General features: G+C 34.8%; 1 protein-coding gene across 1 annotated transcript in view; it reads right to left on the bottom strand.

Annotated features, from left to right (window-relative positions):
* Positions 1-2,537: 2,537 nt before the first annotated feature.
* The window catches only part of LOC128991553 (dystrophin, isoforms A/C/F/G/H-like), a 557,771-nt gene continuing 539,675 nt past the window's right edge, over positions 2,538-20,633 (bottom strand). The window contains exons 26-40 of the mRNA XM_054414541.1: positions 18,502-18,630; positions 17,905-18,035; positions 17,098-17,253; positions 16,444-16,580; positions 15,035-15,239; positions 14,798-14,883; positions 14,109-14,293; positions 13,650-13,792; positions 13,258-13,369; positions 12,562-12,818; positions 11,917-12,054; positions 11,182-11,422; positions 10,678-10,795; positions 9,169-9,267; positions 2,538-5,970 (exon numbers count right to left, since the gene is read on the bottom strand). Of these exons, the coding sequence (XP_054270516.1) occupies positions 5,885-5,970; positions 9,169-9,267; positions 10,678-10,795; positions 11,182-11,422; positions 11,917-12,054; positions 12,562-12,818; positions 13,258-13,369; positions 13,650-13,792; positions 14,109-14,293; positions 14,798-14,883; positions 15,035-15,239; positions 16,444-16,580; positions 17,098-17,253; positions 17,905-18,035; positions 18,502-18,630 (2,223 nt within the window). The 3' untranslated portion in view covers positions 2,538-5,884. The remainder of the gene's footprint in view (positions 5,971-9,168; positions 9,268-10,677; positions 10,796-11,181; positions 11,423-11,916; positions 12,055-12,561; positions 12,819-13,257; positions 13,370-13,649; positions 13,793-14,108; positions 14,294-14,797; positions 14,884-15,034; positions 15,240-16,443; positions 16,581-17,097; positions 17,254-17,904; positions 18,036-18,501; positions 18,631-20,633) is intronic.

The following is a 20,633-nucleotide window of genomic DNA, read 5'->3' as shown; positions in this document are numbered from 1 at the left end:
TGTTTTTACAGTAAAAAATGGGAAAAACTAATTTTTGCACCATGAAACAGACATAACATAACATGGCAGACAGGTGACACCAGTTCGTTAATTTGCGTATTATTCATTTTTATTTATGAACTGAACATAAATTTATTAAAAGATTGAAAACAAAACACATGGAATTGAAAACCAAAACAATAAAATTAAAAATGTATGTCTGTACATTTTAGGTGCCAGGTGGAGTTAATATTTTCATAGTCCAGTAACCAAACTTTCGTATTCTTAAAAAATAAACAAATACGTAGCTTCCTCCAAACAAAACAGCTGTTACAACACTACTTGCCACGTTGCCACTTGGATGGTGTGCGGCCTGGAGTTAAAGGTGGCCGTGAAAGAACCCCTTTAGTTTGTCATTGGTACAGATTTGTACAAATATGTAGTGTAGATCAGGTGTGGACTCAGTACTAACAGTGTTACTGTAGCATCATCATTGCTCATACATGGGAATAACCACGGCCACTTTTAACTCCAGACCGCGGCCTGTTAGAATTGGCAACGTCGTAAGGAGAGTTGTTTAGTGACGGACGTCCCATAAGATAACATGACAGAGCTCATTCATTCGCACTTAATTAATCAATTTAAATTTATGAACATAAATTTATTATAAAACATAGAGAATGAGAATTGAAAACCAAAACAATATACATTAAAAATCTATATCTGTACATTTTAAGTGGAGTCAATATTTTCATAGTCCAGTAAAGCTGGGTTTTCCTAGACACGGAAGCGGAAAGAGGAACGCGGAGAGTGGAAAAGAAATTAACATGGTGTTCCACTCCGCTTCTAGGAAAACATTAACATTAAATTACCTAAGACAAGTGGGGTCCGCTCTCCACTTTATACTTCCACGCCTAGGAAAACCCGACTTAACTAAGCTTTCGTAAATACACAAATACCATTAGCTGCTTCCAAACAAAACAGCTGTTACAAACCACCCTACTTGCGTTGCCACTTCGAAGGCCGCGGGCCGCGGCATGATAGAGTTCAAGGCGGCCGTGAAAAACTAATAATGGAATTGCTGCATATAATGCAATTGATAAAATAATGATAAAAAACTAAATTATTGTTGCGGTTTTATCAACCTCAAAAGTTAATATCTCTAACTATTTATATGCTACGTGTTTGTACGACCTGCTTCTACCGGGTTGACCATGCACCAGATAAAATATCAATAATTTATTTAATAAAACCTCGCCAACCTCGATTATAAACATAGATCTAACGATAATTTACCTGCATTAATCTTTATCCCATACCACACAAGCCCTAGCATTCACTAACTCAGACTTGGACGGGTTCGATTACCCGATAAAGGTCCTGCCGTGGATTCTTTTAGTGAAATAATGAAAGTTAGGGTTTAGTCGCTAAAAACTCTGAATAACAGTAAACATTATTTAGTGAATGTATTATCTGTAAACTCCAGGAACTTCGCCACCCTTTTTTCCACTCTAACGCAAAATCACTAACACCTACGTCACTCGAAGGGTCGGTCAGATCAGACCAGAATGCCCCTCTCATCCCTAGCGCATGATAATTTTGAAATAACTATCAAAATTATGGGTAAATCTGGGCCTACCTGGCCTATTCTCTGTAGCCGTCCCTACAGAGCTATTTCCATTACCAAGACTGGTTTACCATCACCTTCCTCAGGTAAGGGATAAATGAGCATACTGATAAATTACTTAACTACATAATCCTACCCCCTTATAATTTTGACCCATTACAACTTAAACACATGAGAAGTATCGGATTAGGCTTACAGTCTATTGCTGATTAACAAAAATTACATTTGATCGTAAACGTTTATCTGTTTAGATATTGTGTTCAAATTTACTGTTATAGTTTGTTTTTAAACCATTCAATATAATGGTGAGTGTTCCCAGACTGGAAAACGAGCAACTACACCAACTACCGTGTGTGAATAAATTTAAACAAAATAAAATAAAGAAAACAGATAATAGAAGTTAAAAACTTATACTGTTAATATGTAAGGTACAGAGGAGGTTCAATTTGGTGCACTTAAGTATTTTTTTGCACTAGTCGCTGGTGTCTAGGGCAAAGTCCAAGCCGTTGCTTCTCCTAACCTCCCTTTTCCACTCTATTCGCCATCACGTACCTTGCTCACACTGGGGGAAGACCCTGTTCTCTGTGGGATAGGAACTTCCGCACGGTGCTCACCACTCGTGCTCTTCCTTTCTCTCACAGGTATATTTCCCCAACTATATGCACAACATAGGCCTACTAGAGCTGAAAGCACACGGTCCATCCCAAGTTTCCTTTGTACCTCATTTCTGTGTGTTAAATCTGCTCTTCTTATTCAGAAACTGATCAAGAAACAGTTATTATTTCTAGTATGTATAATTCTCCTTTTTTTTATGAAATAAGGTATACTAAGGTAAGGTTTTTTAATGAATCAGTGTATACTGGGAAGTATTCAAAACAGTTATTCCAACATCATAAGTGAAAAAAGTCAACAACGGAAATCAAGTCCAACATTACAAAGGAGAAACATTTTATTAACCAAAGCAGTGCGCGAGGCACTAACTTTTGTTATAACTAACGACATTTGGAAGATACCCTCTGAACAGTCTCACAATTGAACAATAATTGAGTCCTAAAACAAAACTACGTAGAAAAATAACTACAAATTAACAACTATAACATGTACTGAGCTTAGTCATTTTTCCCTTAAACGAAGACTGTTTACTAAACTTAAAGGATTCACTTCTCCCATGCTATGTAAAACTATGAAAAATTGGTAAAAAGTACATTTTGATTAAGCGTTGGTCCAAATCTTTAAACACAAATGTATTTTTGTTTAAAGTACGTAGTTGTCTGTTTTTAAATATTATCCAACATACAAACATATAACCTAAGGATAACTATATCCAGCCTCATTTAAAGGAAAATCGATTCTCACAAAATACATAACTGCAACAAAAAAACTAATCTCGAGTTAAAATCAATCTAGAAATCTATATCAGTATGAAAAGTACAAGAATCAAGAGCACACATAGGTAGACAAGATGTTCAGTTCTTAGGCTAATCATTTAAACAATTATTGCATGTTCAATATACCAACTGTTTACATAATTACATATTTCAACATTAAGTATAAAGAGTCAGTTCATATACTTATATTCGAGTTTGAGCTAGAATAACATAGCACTAGGTAGGGGCGTCTGTACAACTTATTCTACATGATATGCACGGGGCCTAGACTATCAGGCATTGGACAATTCACAAATGGACATCAAAACAGATGTACTCAGTCAAACCTTAGATTGATCAGTGGCATTTGATGGCTCGTGTCTTATTAGTTGATTGTGTAAACCAAATGGAATACTTGGTGCATGACCACATTTTGTTGATTAAGAGTAAAAAAAAAAAACAATAATGCAACAATTATAGTGAGCCTAATACGATTTAAAACAAAACACAATTTAATGCATGGTACCGGTTCTAGAAATGAAATTGTATGTTAAGAGACTCATTTCAAAACAAGTTTTACTAATAAAAATATTCCATTGCCAGTGTGTGTTAAGTGTACGTTACTATTTTCAAGACTCGATGAGGCAGCTCTTGATTCAATAATTGAGTTTCAAGTAAGTTAAGATGTATACAAATAAAGTGTTCTTAGAGGGGGTTTTCTCAAAAAATTAATCCGATAATACCCACTCTCTTGTAGCTAAAATATTAGGACTGAACGCTTAAATTAGTAAATTGAAAAAAAACTTTGATGAAATTCTAGATTTTTTTGAAAATTTAATATGTGGATAAGATAAAATAATAAGTTCCGATGAGCATGTGTAAGGAAATCATAATATATGTTCCCTCAGCTAAAAATACAATTTTTATACCATATTTTGATTTTTAAATCCCTTTTTAATTTAAAACAAGTATTTGTTTCAAACATCTTGTGTTAAGTACCTTAGTGAAAATAAGACCTAGAAAATTGTTAGTGAAAGTTAAGTAACAAAACTCTAAATTATCCAGTATAATAATCAGGTTGGTAATGCATAAATTCTTGAATTCTTCCAAAAGAAATTAAAATGTTTTAAACTTAGATATTTTACATTGTTGTTTATACATAACTTTTCTCTTTCATAATTATTTTTGGCTGCAATTTGTTTGCTGGGTAGTAACTTTCTGTAATTAAAATTAACATCTCTAAAAATACTAAATTTTGATTAATTTTAAAATAACAAAACATTTTTGGATGTAAATAATATGCATACATTATTTTAGTGGCTTAAAAAACAGGTTTATATAAAGATACCATCAAGATCAATGAGAAACATCACAAGAAATGTAACATATATCTTAAATGTTACCTAGTAGTTGTGATTCTAATCTACAATCAAGATTTGACTGAGTGTTTGATAAGCAGCATATACTCTTCATTCACAATTAAAGCTTGTGCTAAGGTAATGGTCAACACGAAAGTTGTCTGTACATAAAACAATAAAACCACTTTATCCCTATAAAAATGTAAAAATGTTTCCATTAACCCTATTTGTTGCGCTGTGTCATTTTATAACTACATACCAGATTCAACTGTCTAACTTATGCAATAATTTCCTAAGTCAACATTGAAAGCTAAGAAATAAAAGTCTGCACTTCAGTTGTAGTAGAGTTAATACCAAAATGGTTTAGAAAAAAATCACTGTTTGAAAAAAAATCTTCTATTCAGTTGGGAGGTTTAATACATGAGTATTTCTTAAAGTTTGGTTAGGAGCATTTTAATTTTGGGCACAGGTGTTTAGCAGTTACTAATTAGTAAAAAGTAGTAAAAAAGATGAGACAGAGATTGATCAATGAAAATTTTTAATTTAAGTTTTTACAAAATGATTGTAAGCATTTGGTCCGAGAACACATATTGAGCAAGTCTACTGTAGTTTGGAAAAACATTATCTATGGAACATTATGGTGTATTATATCATAGATAAAAAGAATCAAATAAATATGGACCGACAGCAGTTCTGCGGTTATCATATGTTCTGGTGTCCACCGCTAGGAGTGCTGTTTAGTTACGGGGCACACCGCTGCAGTGTCTGCTGGTTGCATATGGCAAGGAGCTGACGACGGCAGTGAATCGAACACTGAGCACGCTCCAGCAGCACATCGCGGAACCTTCCTTTGACAGTCTATATTTATTCTATTTGTCTATGATTTTATTGTATTTAAATGTGTGTATATTAATACAAATTCACACACACTCATTCTTTTGTTAATTGTTAATATATACAGCTGTAAGATGGTTGTGTGTAAATCGGGTTTAGTTAAAAAGTACAAACAAGTAAAAGATTTTGAGATTTTTAAAGTTTTATTTGGCATTTTTGAAGGGATGATGAGTGAAATGAGGTTTGTGTAGTTTTAATTTTTTAAGCACAGTTTTAGTTGTTTATTTTTATTTTTTAACATTATAAATTATTTGAATGTTTTAATTGTCAAAAGAATAACTAACTGGTGCTTTTTGTGGTATTTTTAATAACATTTTGAATTTTGTAACTAAAAATAATACCTATCTTCACTTGCAGTAAAATAATCAAATAAGAAAACAAAACAAACTAAAAGGGTAAAAACAAAACAAAACTAAAATTTGTGCAACATTTTTTATTAATCGTATCATCAAAAGCTGTAAATAACCCCTTAACTCTATACGTAGGTCGTCACTAACTTACAAATTGGCTAACAATATCGAACAATATATTATGTCATTTACAATGTAAATATTAATTAAAACTTATCGAGGATATGACGAGCGTTATTGACAGATATGTAGAATGAAATGTGTAAGATGCAAGGAAGCGATTGGTCGGTCGAGGCATGTTGTGCGATCTCATTGGCTGCTGGAGTCGCTCGCAGACGCTCGGTCATCGTCCGTCATCACCGTCACTAACTCCGACACAGCTTTACCAAGGTCTCCTATTCAACAATACACAGGCTTAATTAGTTTGTTAAAATACCTTATTTCGTTGATTCCTGCAAATCAATACTGGTTCAGAAAGATTAATTATTTTTTACAAACTTAATATAATTTATTATCAGGTTTAAGTTACTCAGGCCACTTGGACAAAATATCACAAAAGAAACAGCTTGCTATTAAACCTTAAACATTTAGTATAATAAACTGAACTTTATGCTAATTTTTCACATACAGTATCCCACAAAATCCAGTCATTTAAAATTAAAAAATAAACAAACTATTTTTTGTTATGTAAAATGACAATCAATCAGGCAAATCCATTACCAAGATGATGTAAAATATAAACGATGTAGGTACAATTTTCATACAAATAAATACACAATTCTAATTGAATTGCAAAGTAAGGGATACTCTCAACAAGAACACATTAATAATATTCAAAGTATTAGAGCCTTTTGCAATAAAATACTGTAGTGTTTGTTTGAATAATATTTTTTTACTGATAAAATAAATAATAGCACCTCAATTTGCAATCTCAATAATAGCACCTTTATGCAATCTCAAACTAGATGTAAGGATTTATATAAATTTATATAAAATTAAAATAGTTTGTTACCATTTAAATTACAGGTATTTTTTCAAACCATTTGTTGTTATAAAAAATTGGTCGTAATAAAATGGTTTTCTCAAATTAATGAATAAAAGATCAACTATCTATATTTCCAAAAATACATGAAAAGGGTGTTAAAACCAACATTTGAATGACACTCTAAAGCACCAACCTACCAGTTTATATTCTCCCAGCTGTTGCATGAAAAATAATAATGTGTTAGAGAAGCATACACGTAAAACATAAGTCTAACATGACTATTATTTTAGCGAATTTCCCATATAGGGAATAAGCTATTACCGTAGTACTCATGGTAAGACCTGGACCCGGGACCGATTTTTTTTTTCGTTTTGAGGTCCCTAGAGGCCAAAAACACCATCCGTTCAAATTCATATATATATATATATATATGTGTCCGTTAGCGCGATAACTCGAGCAAAAATGATCCGATTTTGATTAAATTTGGTACAAACATGTAAACCTACGTTTATTCGAACGAGTTTGCGAACCAGCATGATCAGACCATGGGAACGGGGGTTTATGGGGGGTTTTATGGGGTAAAAATGGGTTTTTCCCATTTTTGACCCAAAAAACATCAAATTTTGCAATTTATTTCTAAACTATTTTGTAGAGCTTAAAAAAACAAATAATTTAGTATATTGAAGCGTTATAATGCGCCTAATGGTTACGGAGAAAATTAAAAAAAAATGCAAATTTAAAATTCCCATGTTATTCTTATAGAGAATAAGTAAACTGTTGTAGTTTGCTTGTTTATTAACATATTTTGCCCAAATTTGGAACATGTTTTTATTTCTTACTAACAATTAACATTTTACATAAAAAAAACACTTTTACCCTCCCTGTTGCAGCAAACCTAAGTGTGTTAAACTGATTCTATTTAAATAGGGATAAATGTGATATTTTTAAGGAGACATTTTAGTGTAAATCCAATCAGGCAAATGGAAATTCGCTTAGTCTGCAGGTTTGCTGCGGCGGGGGTATTTAAACATGTAAATATTGGTAAGGTCAAATGTAGTGTGTAGAAAACTCTAAACTTGGTGCACCAAACACTTGTACCTAAAATATATTTTATAATTTTGATATAAATGGTAAATTCATATAGTCAACATGATATGAGTAAGTACAGAGTAGGAAGAAAAAGTTTTAATTAGGACCAAATTGCAGGCTCATTAATTACTTAGATTTCATTACAGTAGTAGAATAGACAGTAGACATTATTATGTGTTGTTTATTTTCCAATAAATACAATTGATTTAGGATGAGTAGTTTTCTATAAATTATGAAAATACTTAACCAACAGCATTTACTTTTTATAAATGACACAAAGCTTTCAGAACAGCAAAACAAACAAAACTTATTTTACAAGTATGATGGAAATACCATACTGTATTCTTAACTATAAAATTATGAATCCACCATGTAAATGGGCAATCAATATCAGCAAATATCAGTCAATAAAAATATTCAAAATACAAGGTGAACTTCACAAACCAATCAATCACAAGATCAATGACACAAGCCATGGAGGAGCGACCGACATACTCAATAAGCCGTGCACCACACAACAAGCAAAGCAAATAAACTACTCGGCAAAATATATTTAGTAGGACTCCAGAGTTTAAGCGGTTGAGCAAGCACTGATCAAACTAAACTACAGTAATGAACAACATAGCTGGACTTTAAATCACTCGCCCAAACAATACTGATACTCACTCTCACAAAAATTACTCAGAATTACTAGCCCAAACATTACTAGAATCACTCACCCAAATATTACATGGAATCACTCTCACAAACATTACTCCAGCATTGCTAGCCCAAACATTACTAGAATCACTCCCACAAATATTACACAGAATCACTCTCTCAAAAATTACTCAGAATTACTAGCCCAAACATTACTAGAATCACTCACCCAAATATTACATGGAATCACTCTCACAAACATTACTCCAGCATTGCTAGCCCAAACATTACTAGAATCACTCCCACAAATATTACACAGAATCACTCTCTCAAAAATTACTCAGAATTACTAGCCCAAACATTACTAGAATCACTCAACCAAATATTACATGGAATCACTCTCACAAACATTACTCAGCATTGCTAGCCAAAACATTACTAGAATCACTCCCACAAATATTACACAGAATCACTCTCACAAAAATTACTCAGAATTACTAGCCCAAACATTACTAGAATCACTCCCACAAATATTACACAGAATCACTCTCACAAAAATTAATCAGAATTACTAGCCCAAACGTTACTAGAATCACTCACCGAAATATTACATGGTATTACTTTTAAACATTACTCAGCATCGACAGCCTAAACACATTACTTAACTAGCATCACTCGCCCAAAAAATTACGCTCAAACATTACACAGAATTGACAGGATCACTCTTACAAACAAACATTACTCAGAATTACTTTCTCAATGTTACTCAACATCACTCGCCCAAAAATAACACAGATTCAATCTGCCAAACATTACTCAATAATTATTCGTCAAAGCTACGCAACATTACACACAGCACACTACAAGCCATGCTGCAGACCTGCCATGTGATGTAGATGGCCTAGGTTGTTGTGAGACGCACTGACAGGTGGCGGTGGCGGCCGATCTAGACTGCCTCTCTCACTCCACCCTCGCCCTCCTGGCCAACATAACCTAACTGTCACCACCCACACCCATACACCTACCCTAGATTGGCAAGGCTTACAAAAACCATATACTGTTGGTAGTTTGGAAGGTTCTCACTGTTTAAAACATTATTCTGACTAGATTAGATTTATATGATACTTACACCCTAGGGTGTTTATTTATTCAAATACAACTCTGTTGTGACAATGAGAGAAAGATGAATGTTCAAAGAATTATATGATAGCTAACTGAATCTGACTAAGATATGGTTCATTATGATCAAGAACAGCTGGGGCCCAAGAAAAGGGCTTTTCTCATGATTGTAGCGGCAATTTTTGGTCACTAGGCAAGCACTCAGTTACCCAGCTTTGTGAAACCATCAAAGACTAAATTTCTAACAGTATTGTTGTGTATATAATTCATAATTCAAAAATATTTACTGAACTGCATCCAAGACTCGGCCTTTACCAATCTAGAGTTTAAGACCTTTAAAGTTTTGTCAGTGTGATGACCATTTGCTTCACGGACTCTAAGAAACTCTATACAAACACTAACAGACAAAACTGTATCAGGTGGAACTGAAATCATGCATTGCAACCCCTGGACCAACTGATTCAGTCGTGTCTTTATAAAATATCCAATACAGTCTAGGGAGTTTGGAATCAATTCTTAAAGCTAGAAAATGTTGACTTGATCGATCAGATTTATTTTTTGTGATGTAAAATTCTGGTACATTACTAAACAATTTAAAAAAAATTAAAATTGTGTGTACACTGTACAGACAACATTTTTTGAAGGTTGTTATGTGTCTTAGCCACAAAAAAAGTGATGTTTTAGCTATAATGCTTTAAAAACATGTTTATGAAATTTTTCATGAACTTTACTAACATAACAAGGCACCACCAAAAGATTTTAGTAAATTCACGCATTATTTAGTAGCCATGTTTGGTTTTATTTTCTAAAACCATATAAAAATAAATAACTATCTCTAAAATCTTGTCATAATCAAAATTTATACAAATGTACACTTTTAATCAATAACATAACATAGTATTACTATTTCTTACAATTTTTGTTATATATTTTTTACAGTTATTCATTTTTACAATGTTATTCCCATTATATTTCACTGTACAAGTTATTTACAGAAAATAAGTGCAAAATGTACAATAATTGTATCTAACTGATGATGTCTAACAAAAAGACTATAAGTGCCTCATGTGCAACTAATAAAATGCATGGACCATTCTTGACAAATAATGACAGTTTTTTTTCACTTCTCCCAATTCCATTAACCTTCATTCTTTGTTATCCCGTTATAGAAAGACAGTATTTAAAATGACGGTAGAGTAACGAATGATAAAATCCTGTTTTTCCCAACTAGTGTAGGAACATATTTTTTTAGTGTGATAAGGTGGTTTACCTGGATGATCCGTGTAATGTCCGTTCATCTTGGCCGGTGAGTCTGTGGCTAACTGAGACGCCGTGACGGACCGAGTCTGCAGCGTACCAGTCTTGACCGGCGATCCACTGGCGTTCGGCTGCGGAAGAACAAAACACAATTAATTTCATGTCTTAAACATTGACATTAGTTCTGAGTTTGCTCTTCAGATTTGTACATAAATGAAACTGCAATTGCTTTAGATGAAAGGTAGAAGGCAAGTACTTTGTCTGAAAGCAACTGACTGTTTGCTCAAGCTATGTCAACTCCGCTAAATTTATCTGCTTCATAAAAATCAAAGCACGACGAGTTGTGGAATCTTGGAATTTCATCGAGGAATGTGTGTACTTTGGATAACAAAATATAGTGTGGCAAAGTTGCAACATTGCCTTAAACTTCAACTCCAGGATGTATATGAAAAAGGAGGGACACAAATATACTGTTTTTAAATGAAAGAAAGCTTAAAATGTGTCTACTCTGCCTCACCTCATCCAACAGCTGTCTTAGTCTCTGCAGTTGAGCCTCCAGTTGTCTGTTGTGGTCCTCCAGGATCTGCATGCGAGCCTCTAGTCGCCCCTTGTGTTGCCGGAGCAGTCTCGCCTCCGTCGCCATGTCTGGGGCGTCTCCGCCTCGCAGCTCCTCTGGTGTCGACTCCGGAGTCGCCTTGCTGGAGCTGCGGAGTCGCTCGTACTCCGCTTGCAGGTTGGCGTTCTCCTCCTCCAACTCTCTGTGGGGACGGAGACCGGTAGTATCAGACCATACAGTAATCCCCTCTCAGTCAATAGGGAGTGTTGATTGAGTTTAGGGTCTTTGTTATAAAAAGAAATGGCCACAAAAATTTGAAAAGTTTGTACAGTTTTCCCTTATAAGCAATAATGATTCTTTCTTCATCACACCACTGTCATAGAGGGTAAAAAACAAATTGATGGTTGTATGAAAATGTTGTGTTACTTGTACTTCATCACATTTTTAAAGGTTACAAATAAACCAAATTACAAAAATATTTATTTATAAAAGCAAATTTGCTGAACCAAAGACAATTTTTGAAACCTACAAAATGTGAATGTATGATGTATAAATATAAAATGATTATAAACCATTGAGAAATTCAATGAAAGCAAAATACTAAAGTATTCAGCGGCAATCTTCTACATTACCCGTATAATATTAATTTTTTTAAATTCAAACGCAGCATACATTTATTTTTCACAGTTGCTTTACCTGATCATTGCCTCAAGTTCTTCTCTCTGTTCCTGGTCTATGGCCACCATAACTTGTACGGGACTGCGAGGCACAGTAACACCATCACCTCCGTTGAGTGACTGGCAATACTGCGCTATCAGCTGGTGCTCGTCTTCCCTGCAACAGAACACAAATTGTGATGAATTCCATTCGATGTTTGTAAATAGTACTGGGTCAAAGCTTGACTATTAAAAGACCGAGACATCCCTCATGTTAAAGTTGTCACCAGTTTTAAATTCAAAATGAACATGGATTGAGCAACCGACAAAGTGTTGGTGAAAAATTACAAATTTTTGTCAAAATCACCAACCTTTTAACCACATTGAACATATAGACAAATTTGTAAAAGCTACAGCATCTTTTACACATAAATTATCTCAGAAACAAAAACTGGTAGAGAAGAGAGGATTTAACACTTTAGAGCAATCTGTCTATGCTCTTTTGAATAAAAACAAAAGGCTACAGCTGGTCCATTAGATGGGTTGTCTACTTCAGTGACCAAAAGTCAATAGTATCAAAGTTAACATACAAGTATAATGAGGTTTTCCCAATATAGAAATGTCTATGACACAGTCAGCAGGTAAACCTTGAATGAACTGATAACCATTCAAACTGATAACTTACGAGTCAGGAGTTGAGTTTGTGCGAGTTCTGAGTTCGACCTCGGCCAGACGAGAGGCGTACATCTCCAGGCGAGAGTGCATGTCGGGGGCGAGTGTGGAGTGCTGCGGAGACGGTGCCGGGCTCTCTAGAGCGTCTCCCTCCAACACTGTCTGCACAGGCAGGTAGCCCATACGAGGGTGCTTCTTGAAGTATCGCTTAGATTTGAACTTGTTGCGTAACGCTCGAGTGAAGTCCCTCACATCTTCACCTGATGTTGTCTGTGAAAAGTGTTCGCTCGATTAATATTTGTTGTGCGGACTAATCAAAAAATTTGGTTATCAAAGTTTATGTAGTTTGATGTGTTTAGGAAGCTATTTTCTGTAGTATTGATAAATCCAGTTTCCAGCAGTAGCTGGTTTTCTGTCACATGAATGTTGAAAATTACAGAAATTTTAAAATGTTTTCCTAAGAAAATCCTGGTTCTAGCCCTGGTCTTGTGACTATCTAATGTTAACTTTTTGTTAGATAGCACCAATTATTGGTAGCCCAATGACAGTTTGCTTCTTGGGAAACTATTTCACAAAGTTCTTAAAAGAAGAATTAGATGAGAGTACTGTAAAAATGAAGATTTATTAAGGGTAATCACATTATTTCAATAGATAGCCCTTTTATCGAGGGCACTTCTTAAAACAACTTTTTAATTGTCTCTATACTTACAGCAGTGCAATACTCCTGCATGGGATGTGTCAACTTGTGGTTCTTTGCTTTTCGTCCAGAGAAGAAACAGTTTTGACACATGTCAAAGTTGAAACACTTCAAGCAACGATACCTGTAACACAGAATTGAGTTGATTGATTGTGTTTATAATTCCTAACACTATATACTATGGCAGTGTGAAAGCTGTATACCATGCTTATGAAAGCTAATCTATTTGTTGAAAATAAATTTTAAAAAGAAAACTAACTCGACAAGTCTTGATTAAAGATAACCCAACGGGACTTTTTACATATTGCTAAACATGGAGGGAAATTTAAATTTTAAACATAAATGATAAAATTATATTTTCATATATTTTTTATTATCATAACCTAATAGAAAACTAGGTCTACCTGAATCCGACAATGGGATATTCCTTGCAGATGTTGCACTTGGCCTGGTGTTTGGCAGTCTCTGCTGCGGACAGTCTATGCAGCACTGGCAGCCAGACCATGCTCTGCGGTTCTTGCTGCAGCCAGTTGAGGAAATGCACAGCCTGCAGACACAGATGATGGTGCATTTTAGAAATATTTTTCTAGTAATGACAAAGAGGGACAAATATCACAGATAGTTAACCAGATATCCTAAATTATATAGAAAATAGATACATGTTCAAACCATTTTGGGATACTTAGTTATTAATAAACTACAATTTTACCATGGTCTTGAATTAGAACACATAAAAATAAGTACCTATTATGATTTTCAAAAGTAATACGTAGGAAAGAAACCCATTTTTTTGGTACTGCACTTTGACCACACTACTTGACACATCTGCTTTGACTACTTGTTGAGAAATAGTTTCCACAAACCTCAATTGTGTTACTGTCTTTCCCAGCTTTCTCAAAGCAAGATCTCACAGATGGCTCAATATTGGAGCCACCGAAGGCCGCAACCTCTCCCAGCTGACGAGGAACTTGTATACAGTCGTGCAGCAGCAGACCGAGCTTGCGCTGATCCACGAGTCGGTTGGGGTCAGCAATCAGTCGGAACAGATCTGCACATAGCCGATGTCAGATATGTGATATGGAAATGCTTTGTTCAGAACACTGAGGGAATTTATTAAAATCATATTTTCACTTGTGATTCAACCAAAATCAATGGAATTCCAACACACAAAAAATAGAGACATCCAATAGGTCTGTGGTTCAATTTAGGCAATCTAACTTTTGAAGGCATTTCCTCTTGATAGATTTAATTTTCTGGCCAAATTTATTACTTTCTAGTTATTAAAGTGGGAACTCATGTATTATCCAACACAAAACGGTGACTTCCATTCTGTGTCTTGCCTACCATTATTCCAAGACAAAAACTGTTTTCCTTGAGAGCTTTCATGTTTTATGTTTTATTCAGGGGAACAGCTGGACATCAACCAATTCAGAAACTTAGGTATTTATTTCATGTAACGATCCAATGTGCATTTTGAAATAAATTTAACAAATCCAACCACAGATAAATTACGTTGGTGTCAACTGTAAAGCAGATATGGTTTACGACTTACATCTGTATTTCTCCTCCAAGTGGCCTTTACAGAGCAGCACCAGGCCCACTTTGAAGGACAACACTCGAACTTGTCCCGTACGTTGGCTGCAACAAGAAAAATAATTTACAGTTGAATAGCTTGTTGAGTACTTCCCGGAGTATTTTAGAATATATTCTTGCTAGCAAAGAAATGAAGCTGTAATTTATTTACAAAATATTGTATTAAAAAAAAAACTTGTTATGATTTCTCTCTGACCTGTCGTAGACATTGAGCAGCCAGTTGACGGCCAAGTCGAGACAGAGAGGCACGTTGACGAGTGACGGGTTCTCCGCAGCAAGCAGTTCGTAGACGCTAGCTAGCACGGTGACCATGTCCGTGACATCGAGCAGCTTGTCGTTCTGTGCCCGCAGTCCGTGGCTGTCGAACGTCTCAATAGCACGGTTCAGGGTCAGCAGATCAACTGTTAAACAACAAAAAGAACATGTTAGAACAGTATGAAAACGTTGTACTCAACAACATATACAATGTACCAATGTACCTAACAATGTCTAAGTATGATGGTTGGAAGTTAAGTCAATAATGGCGGCAGATTTCCCCAAAGAATATTCGACTAGTCTACAAGACTCAAGCTATGTGTAGTTTTAATAGCTTATCATCTTGGATTTTTATTCTTAATCACTTGCAGTTATTTTTCATTTGACGCTTGAGTACCGCATTTGAAGATGAGTATTTTCAGTGTTTTAGTTAATGGAAGCAGTTTATGATAGCCAGCTGATAGAAATGAAGTGGGATAAACAAATGAAAGAATCTCCCTGTTTTAGCGAATTTCCCTATAGGGAAGTAGCTATTACCGTAGGTCTCATGGTAAGACCTAGGCCCGGGACCGATTTACTTTTTCATTTTGATGTCCCCAGAGGCCAAAAACACCATTCATTCAAATTTTTATATATCTATATATATATATATATATATATATATGTGTCCATCCGCACGATAACTTGAGTAATTTTTGTCCGATTTTGATAAAATTTGGTTTGAAGGTGTAAGGCGGGATAAACTTGAATGAGTTCGCGAACCAGCATGATCGGACTATGGGAACGGGGGTTTGTGGGGGGTTTTATGGTGTAAAAATAGTTTTTTCACATTTTAGACCCTAAAAACACAAAATTTCACAATTTCTTTCTAAACCATTTTGTAGAGCTTAAAGAAACAAATAATTTAGTATATTGAAGCGTTATTATGCGCCTAATTGTTACGGATAAAATTCAAAAAAATTGTAATTTTAAAATTCCCATGTTATTCTTATGGAGAATAAGTCAACTGTTGTAGTTTGCTTGTCTATGAACATATTTTGATAAAATTTGGAAAATGCATTAATTTCTTACTAAACTACAGTACCTTTTAACATTTTACATTAAAAAAAACTTTTTTACCCTCCCTATTGCAGCAAACCTAAGTACTCGTTAAACTAATTCTGTTTAGATAAGGCAAATGGAAAATACCCCCACCGCAGCAAACCTGCAGACTTTTTTCTAGTGTATTAGGTAGGCCAACCGTTTACACATAAAAAATGAAACTGAAATTAATACAATGGAAAGGAGTCAATCCTAGCAGATATAATATTCTAAGTTTTTTTTTATTCCAAGTAATTAATGAAAACTTACGGCACATTCGCTTTTGGACTGTGCGAAGTTTCATTGCTGTCCTGTAAGCAGAAAATCTAACTTCGTTGAATTCGGTGAGAGAGTTCATCAAGTCCATCATCTTGGGATGGTCCCAGTGAGTTGTCTCTAGCTGGTGACTGGAAACAGAAGGACTCATCACAACACTAACAAAACACACTGATGGCTCATTAACGAACAAACACAGCCTAGCAGAATCCACAACTACCAAGCATAAACATTTCATAGACAAATTTACAGCAGTAATCAGACGAGTCAAGTACTTAATAACTCGTTAGGTAAGGAGTCAAATGGTATATTAAGTTGACACGATACTTTTCGACGATACTCAAGTAGTGGACTCGGTCCTTGGTTTATGAATTTGTCACTAAACAATTCTTTGTGCTCCAGGCAGGTTAATGTGATACTTGGGCATATTTTCTTAGAATCACCATTACGTGTCTACAGAATCTATTTACGAGTGTACAGTGTTCAGAGTGTGTATGGACTCGAGTCTGTAGTTCTTCGAGTAGCCACTAAGTCAACACAGCACCATGGACAAGTTACTCGACTATTGTCTTCAGTATAAGCAGAATCGAGAAAACTTTGCTCAAGTTGGAAAATACAACTAATTTACAGTTACGTAAATCAACTGACTTGATGTAGTAAGGCACTCTGTTCTGGGTGATGGCCCGTTCCCAGGGATGGTCTACGGAGGCGGAGAGGAAGTTCTGGTTGGGAGGAGAGCCGTCTTTTCCTAAGTCTCTCAGCTGTTTGTACCTCTCGTCTACGCCCACTTGCAGCAGCTTCCATCTGATGAAATATGCACCAAATTAATTTTTATTATTTCCACCCAAATTGGTCTAACTATGACGAGTTAGTTTGTCACACAAAATTCCTGGACCAAACTAGCTTAAATTTTGCACAATATAGATATTGAACCGAGGATTAAGCTAAGACAGTTCAATTTGAAAATCAACTTTGAAAGGTATAAGATGGAGCTTTGGGAACATATTGGTTGTGGTTGGATTCAAGGAAGGAAAATAATTACAATGTTTGAAGTTCCTCCTTGTTCTTTAAATGCCTTTGATTCTAGAGTTTATAAGATTTTCTAACATATAAAAAAATATAATACATATTCTATTAAACCAAGTAATGTATTTTAAATATCTGGAGATACAAATGATTATAGAAAAGTCATGTTTAGGCCTATTTCCAGATGGAAGGGACAGGCGTAAATGCTACAGAACACTGGAAAGTGCTGCAAAATCAAAATCTATCTGGGGACGAGTTAAATATTGGTGAAAGAACAACCACTTGCCTATCTTCGTTTTTTCCGGTTGTAAAAGACAAAGACCATAGATGAAGCTTCGCTTCTAGTAAAACATGCAATTAAATTTTCAATTTTTGAAATACGAATTTGATAGAAATAATAATTTTTATAAACCACAAAAATCAGCCGACCTGGTGTTGAGGTCCTGCAGCTTGTTCAGGTTGGCAGGCGACACCAGGACGTTGTTTGAGTTAAACATGGCTGCTTGGTCGTTCACTTCGTCCAGCGTACGCTGCAGTGGACCCATCCGCTCTCCTAGTTTCTGAAACATCCGGAGTCGTCAGAAGAATAAAATTGAATCAAAACACAGTTTACACATTGTGACAATGCCACAGGAGTTACAATAAAGTGGTTGAAAGAAATTTGTAATTTTTGATGCAGTATGGACTACATCAGATCAGATAATAGGTAGATTAGATCAAGCACATTACAAAGGTGAATAATTGCTACAGTGTAGAAGATAGGTCTACTATAGGTTATGATACAGACACAATACATTATTTTTACATCTCCGGCACAATTTTAGATCCGTACCACTATCTAACAAAATCTCAACCCAATGACATATAACAACTTTCCTTCTTTTCTGCAAGTTGGATATTTATCCTCTAAATAAATGTTTATTTCAGACTTTTAGATACTGAATCTATACTAGCTGTAGCTATTTTTTTATAAAAGAGAAAAACATTTTATACTTTGTATGTAAACTGTCAGTTAAAGCAGAATACCTGCAGGTCCTCGAGCAGTTCAGGTACTTGAGAGATCTCCGTAGGGTTGATCCATCCACTCCGGGTGTTCTCTATTGACGAGAGGCGGACTGAGGCATCATCCATGTTCTTCTGGAATACTCGCATCTTCTGTAACAGAAATTGTAACTGGTTAAACTATTAGTTTGGTAGTTAGATAAATGGAGAGAGTTGGAGCCACAGAATTTAGTGCATTTTTGTTGGCACATCTATTTATCACCATTGACGGCCCTGAGATTAAATAAGTAAGGTAAATCTTTCAAGTATACAAATTAACCAGTAGACAAACAGTACACGGGTAGTGATAGTTTTTTTATTTTAACTGATTAGTTAGTGAGGTGTATTGATAAATTTGCAAATTTTAGTTGTGTGATTGTTTTTTGATGGTTATAAAAAATTGAATTTTTTAAAGGATCTTAATGAAGTGTAGAAGAGTCATGAGAATATAATGTATAGACTATAGAGTGTAACCCCATGATATGTTCATAATTGCTGGAGTTTTGTGGAGTCGACATTCATACTAAGCAAATGGAAAATAGTAATGTGAATATTTGGTCCAATATAAAAAAGAAAATAACAAAAATACTGAAAAATAGCTAAAGGAAGTACCAAGAGACAAATGATTCAAATGCTATTAATGTATGAAAATAAAATCTATTCTATGTATAATTCAGTTTTAAAAATACTAAATAAAATGTGCTGTAGGATACTAAAAGTGAGTACATAGTTGAGCATTTGACCAAAAATGAAAGAACACTTTAAAACTGAATAAATCATACAAAAAATTTAATAGTTTAATGAGCTTACACAATACCGCAAGTATTTTGATTGCAAGCGAATAATTTCAATGGAAAAGTAAATAGAGTTCATATTAGGTACTGAAAATAAAACACTCACTAATCTTTTTCACTCATTTATAAAAAAATGGAAATTTATACAAAATAGAACTGCATTTTGGAACTAATCCTGAATGTGTGTATACGAAAATGAATGAAAGAGCCAGAAGGCTTTCTGGAAATAACACAGAGGAAAGCTTTTTGTGATTGGAACATAAAACAATGACAAAAATAGGAACAATAGCCACAATGTCCAATGGCATGGTCCCGATTAGGTGCAGTGGGAGGGGGGGGGGGGGGTGGGGGTGGTATTGTTGTACTCATAAAACTTTGGTCCAGACATAAAACTGGGAAAGAACTGTTTGTAACAGTGGCTACTTCTATATCTCTCTTCAACTCTCATACAACCATTGTAAACCCATTGCTTACTGATCCAGCGTAAATTGAACTACAGATAGTTTTTTTTACACTTGTGTGTTTCTTTAATAAATTATTTGGGATTATGAGAGGACCAGTGGCGATGTAGAATATTTTTTTTGGGGGGGCCGAGATTAATTTAAGGTTAGGGCAAGTAATTCCAAGTAGACACACAATTATACTTTATCTCAGTTTTGCTGCGGTAATTTGCGCTAAATCTGACATTTACTTTATTAAGATCACGCTGCATCCTCCCATTAAATAATAAAAATGTATCTATTCGAGCCAAATGGAGAAAATATCTCAATTACTAAATCTAAAAACATTGGTCAAGATTCAACAGTGTGTCATCCCATCTGTAAACACTTGTCCGAACCTAAGGAGTATCAAATACGCGATTGTAATTATCATTATGAGGGGTTCTATAATGATTCTTTTGTGCAAACTGCAAAAACGTTAACACTTCAGTACAACATAAATGATTAATTTAATGGAACCTATTTTTTCTTCATATCCATTATTTTGGGGGAGATTCGCCCTGAGAAGAACTTAGAAAGACTTTAAAGTTTTTTTAAATATTGTTGACAGTTTAAGATAAACTAGCCAGTTTATTTGTCCGAAGTTAGGGTTATACTTGACCAGATTGAGTAGTTAGCAAACACACAGACATACAGACTACAGTACAGAGACAGAGACAGAGAAGCTTGTTGAAGTGAGAGCAAACACATAACATGCACTGCAGCCAACTGTCAAACTTACACTCACCACTCTCCAGGTTCAACAACTTTACCACATCAATTGTGTGAGACATTAGGAAACCTCATCAACATCCAATTGACTCAGTTAATATGTAATGTAAAT

The sequence above is a fragment of the Macrosteles quadrilineatus genome, unplaced genomic scaffold, assembly GCF_028750875.1.
Source record: "Macrosteles quadrilineatus isolate MER2022 unplaced genomic scaffold, UCM_ALF_1.0 Scaffold_4__1_contigs__length_99947679, whole genome shotgun sequence".
Lineage (NCBI taxonomy): Eukaryota > Metazoa > Arthropoda > Insecta > Hemiptera > Cicadellidae > Macrosteles > Macrosteles quadrilineatus.
This window is presented reverse-complemented; position numbering and strand designations above follow the sequence as displayed.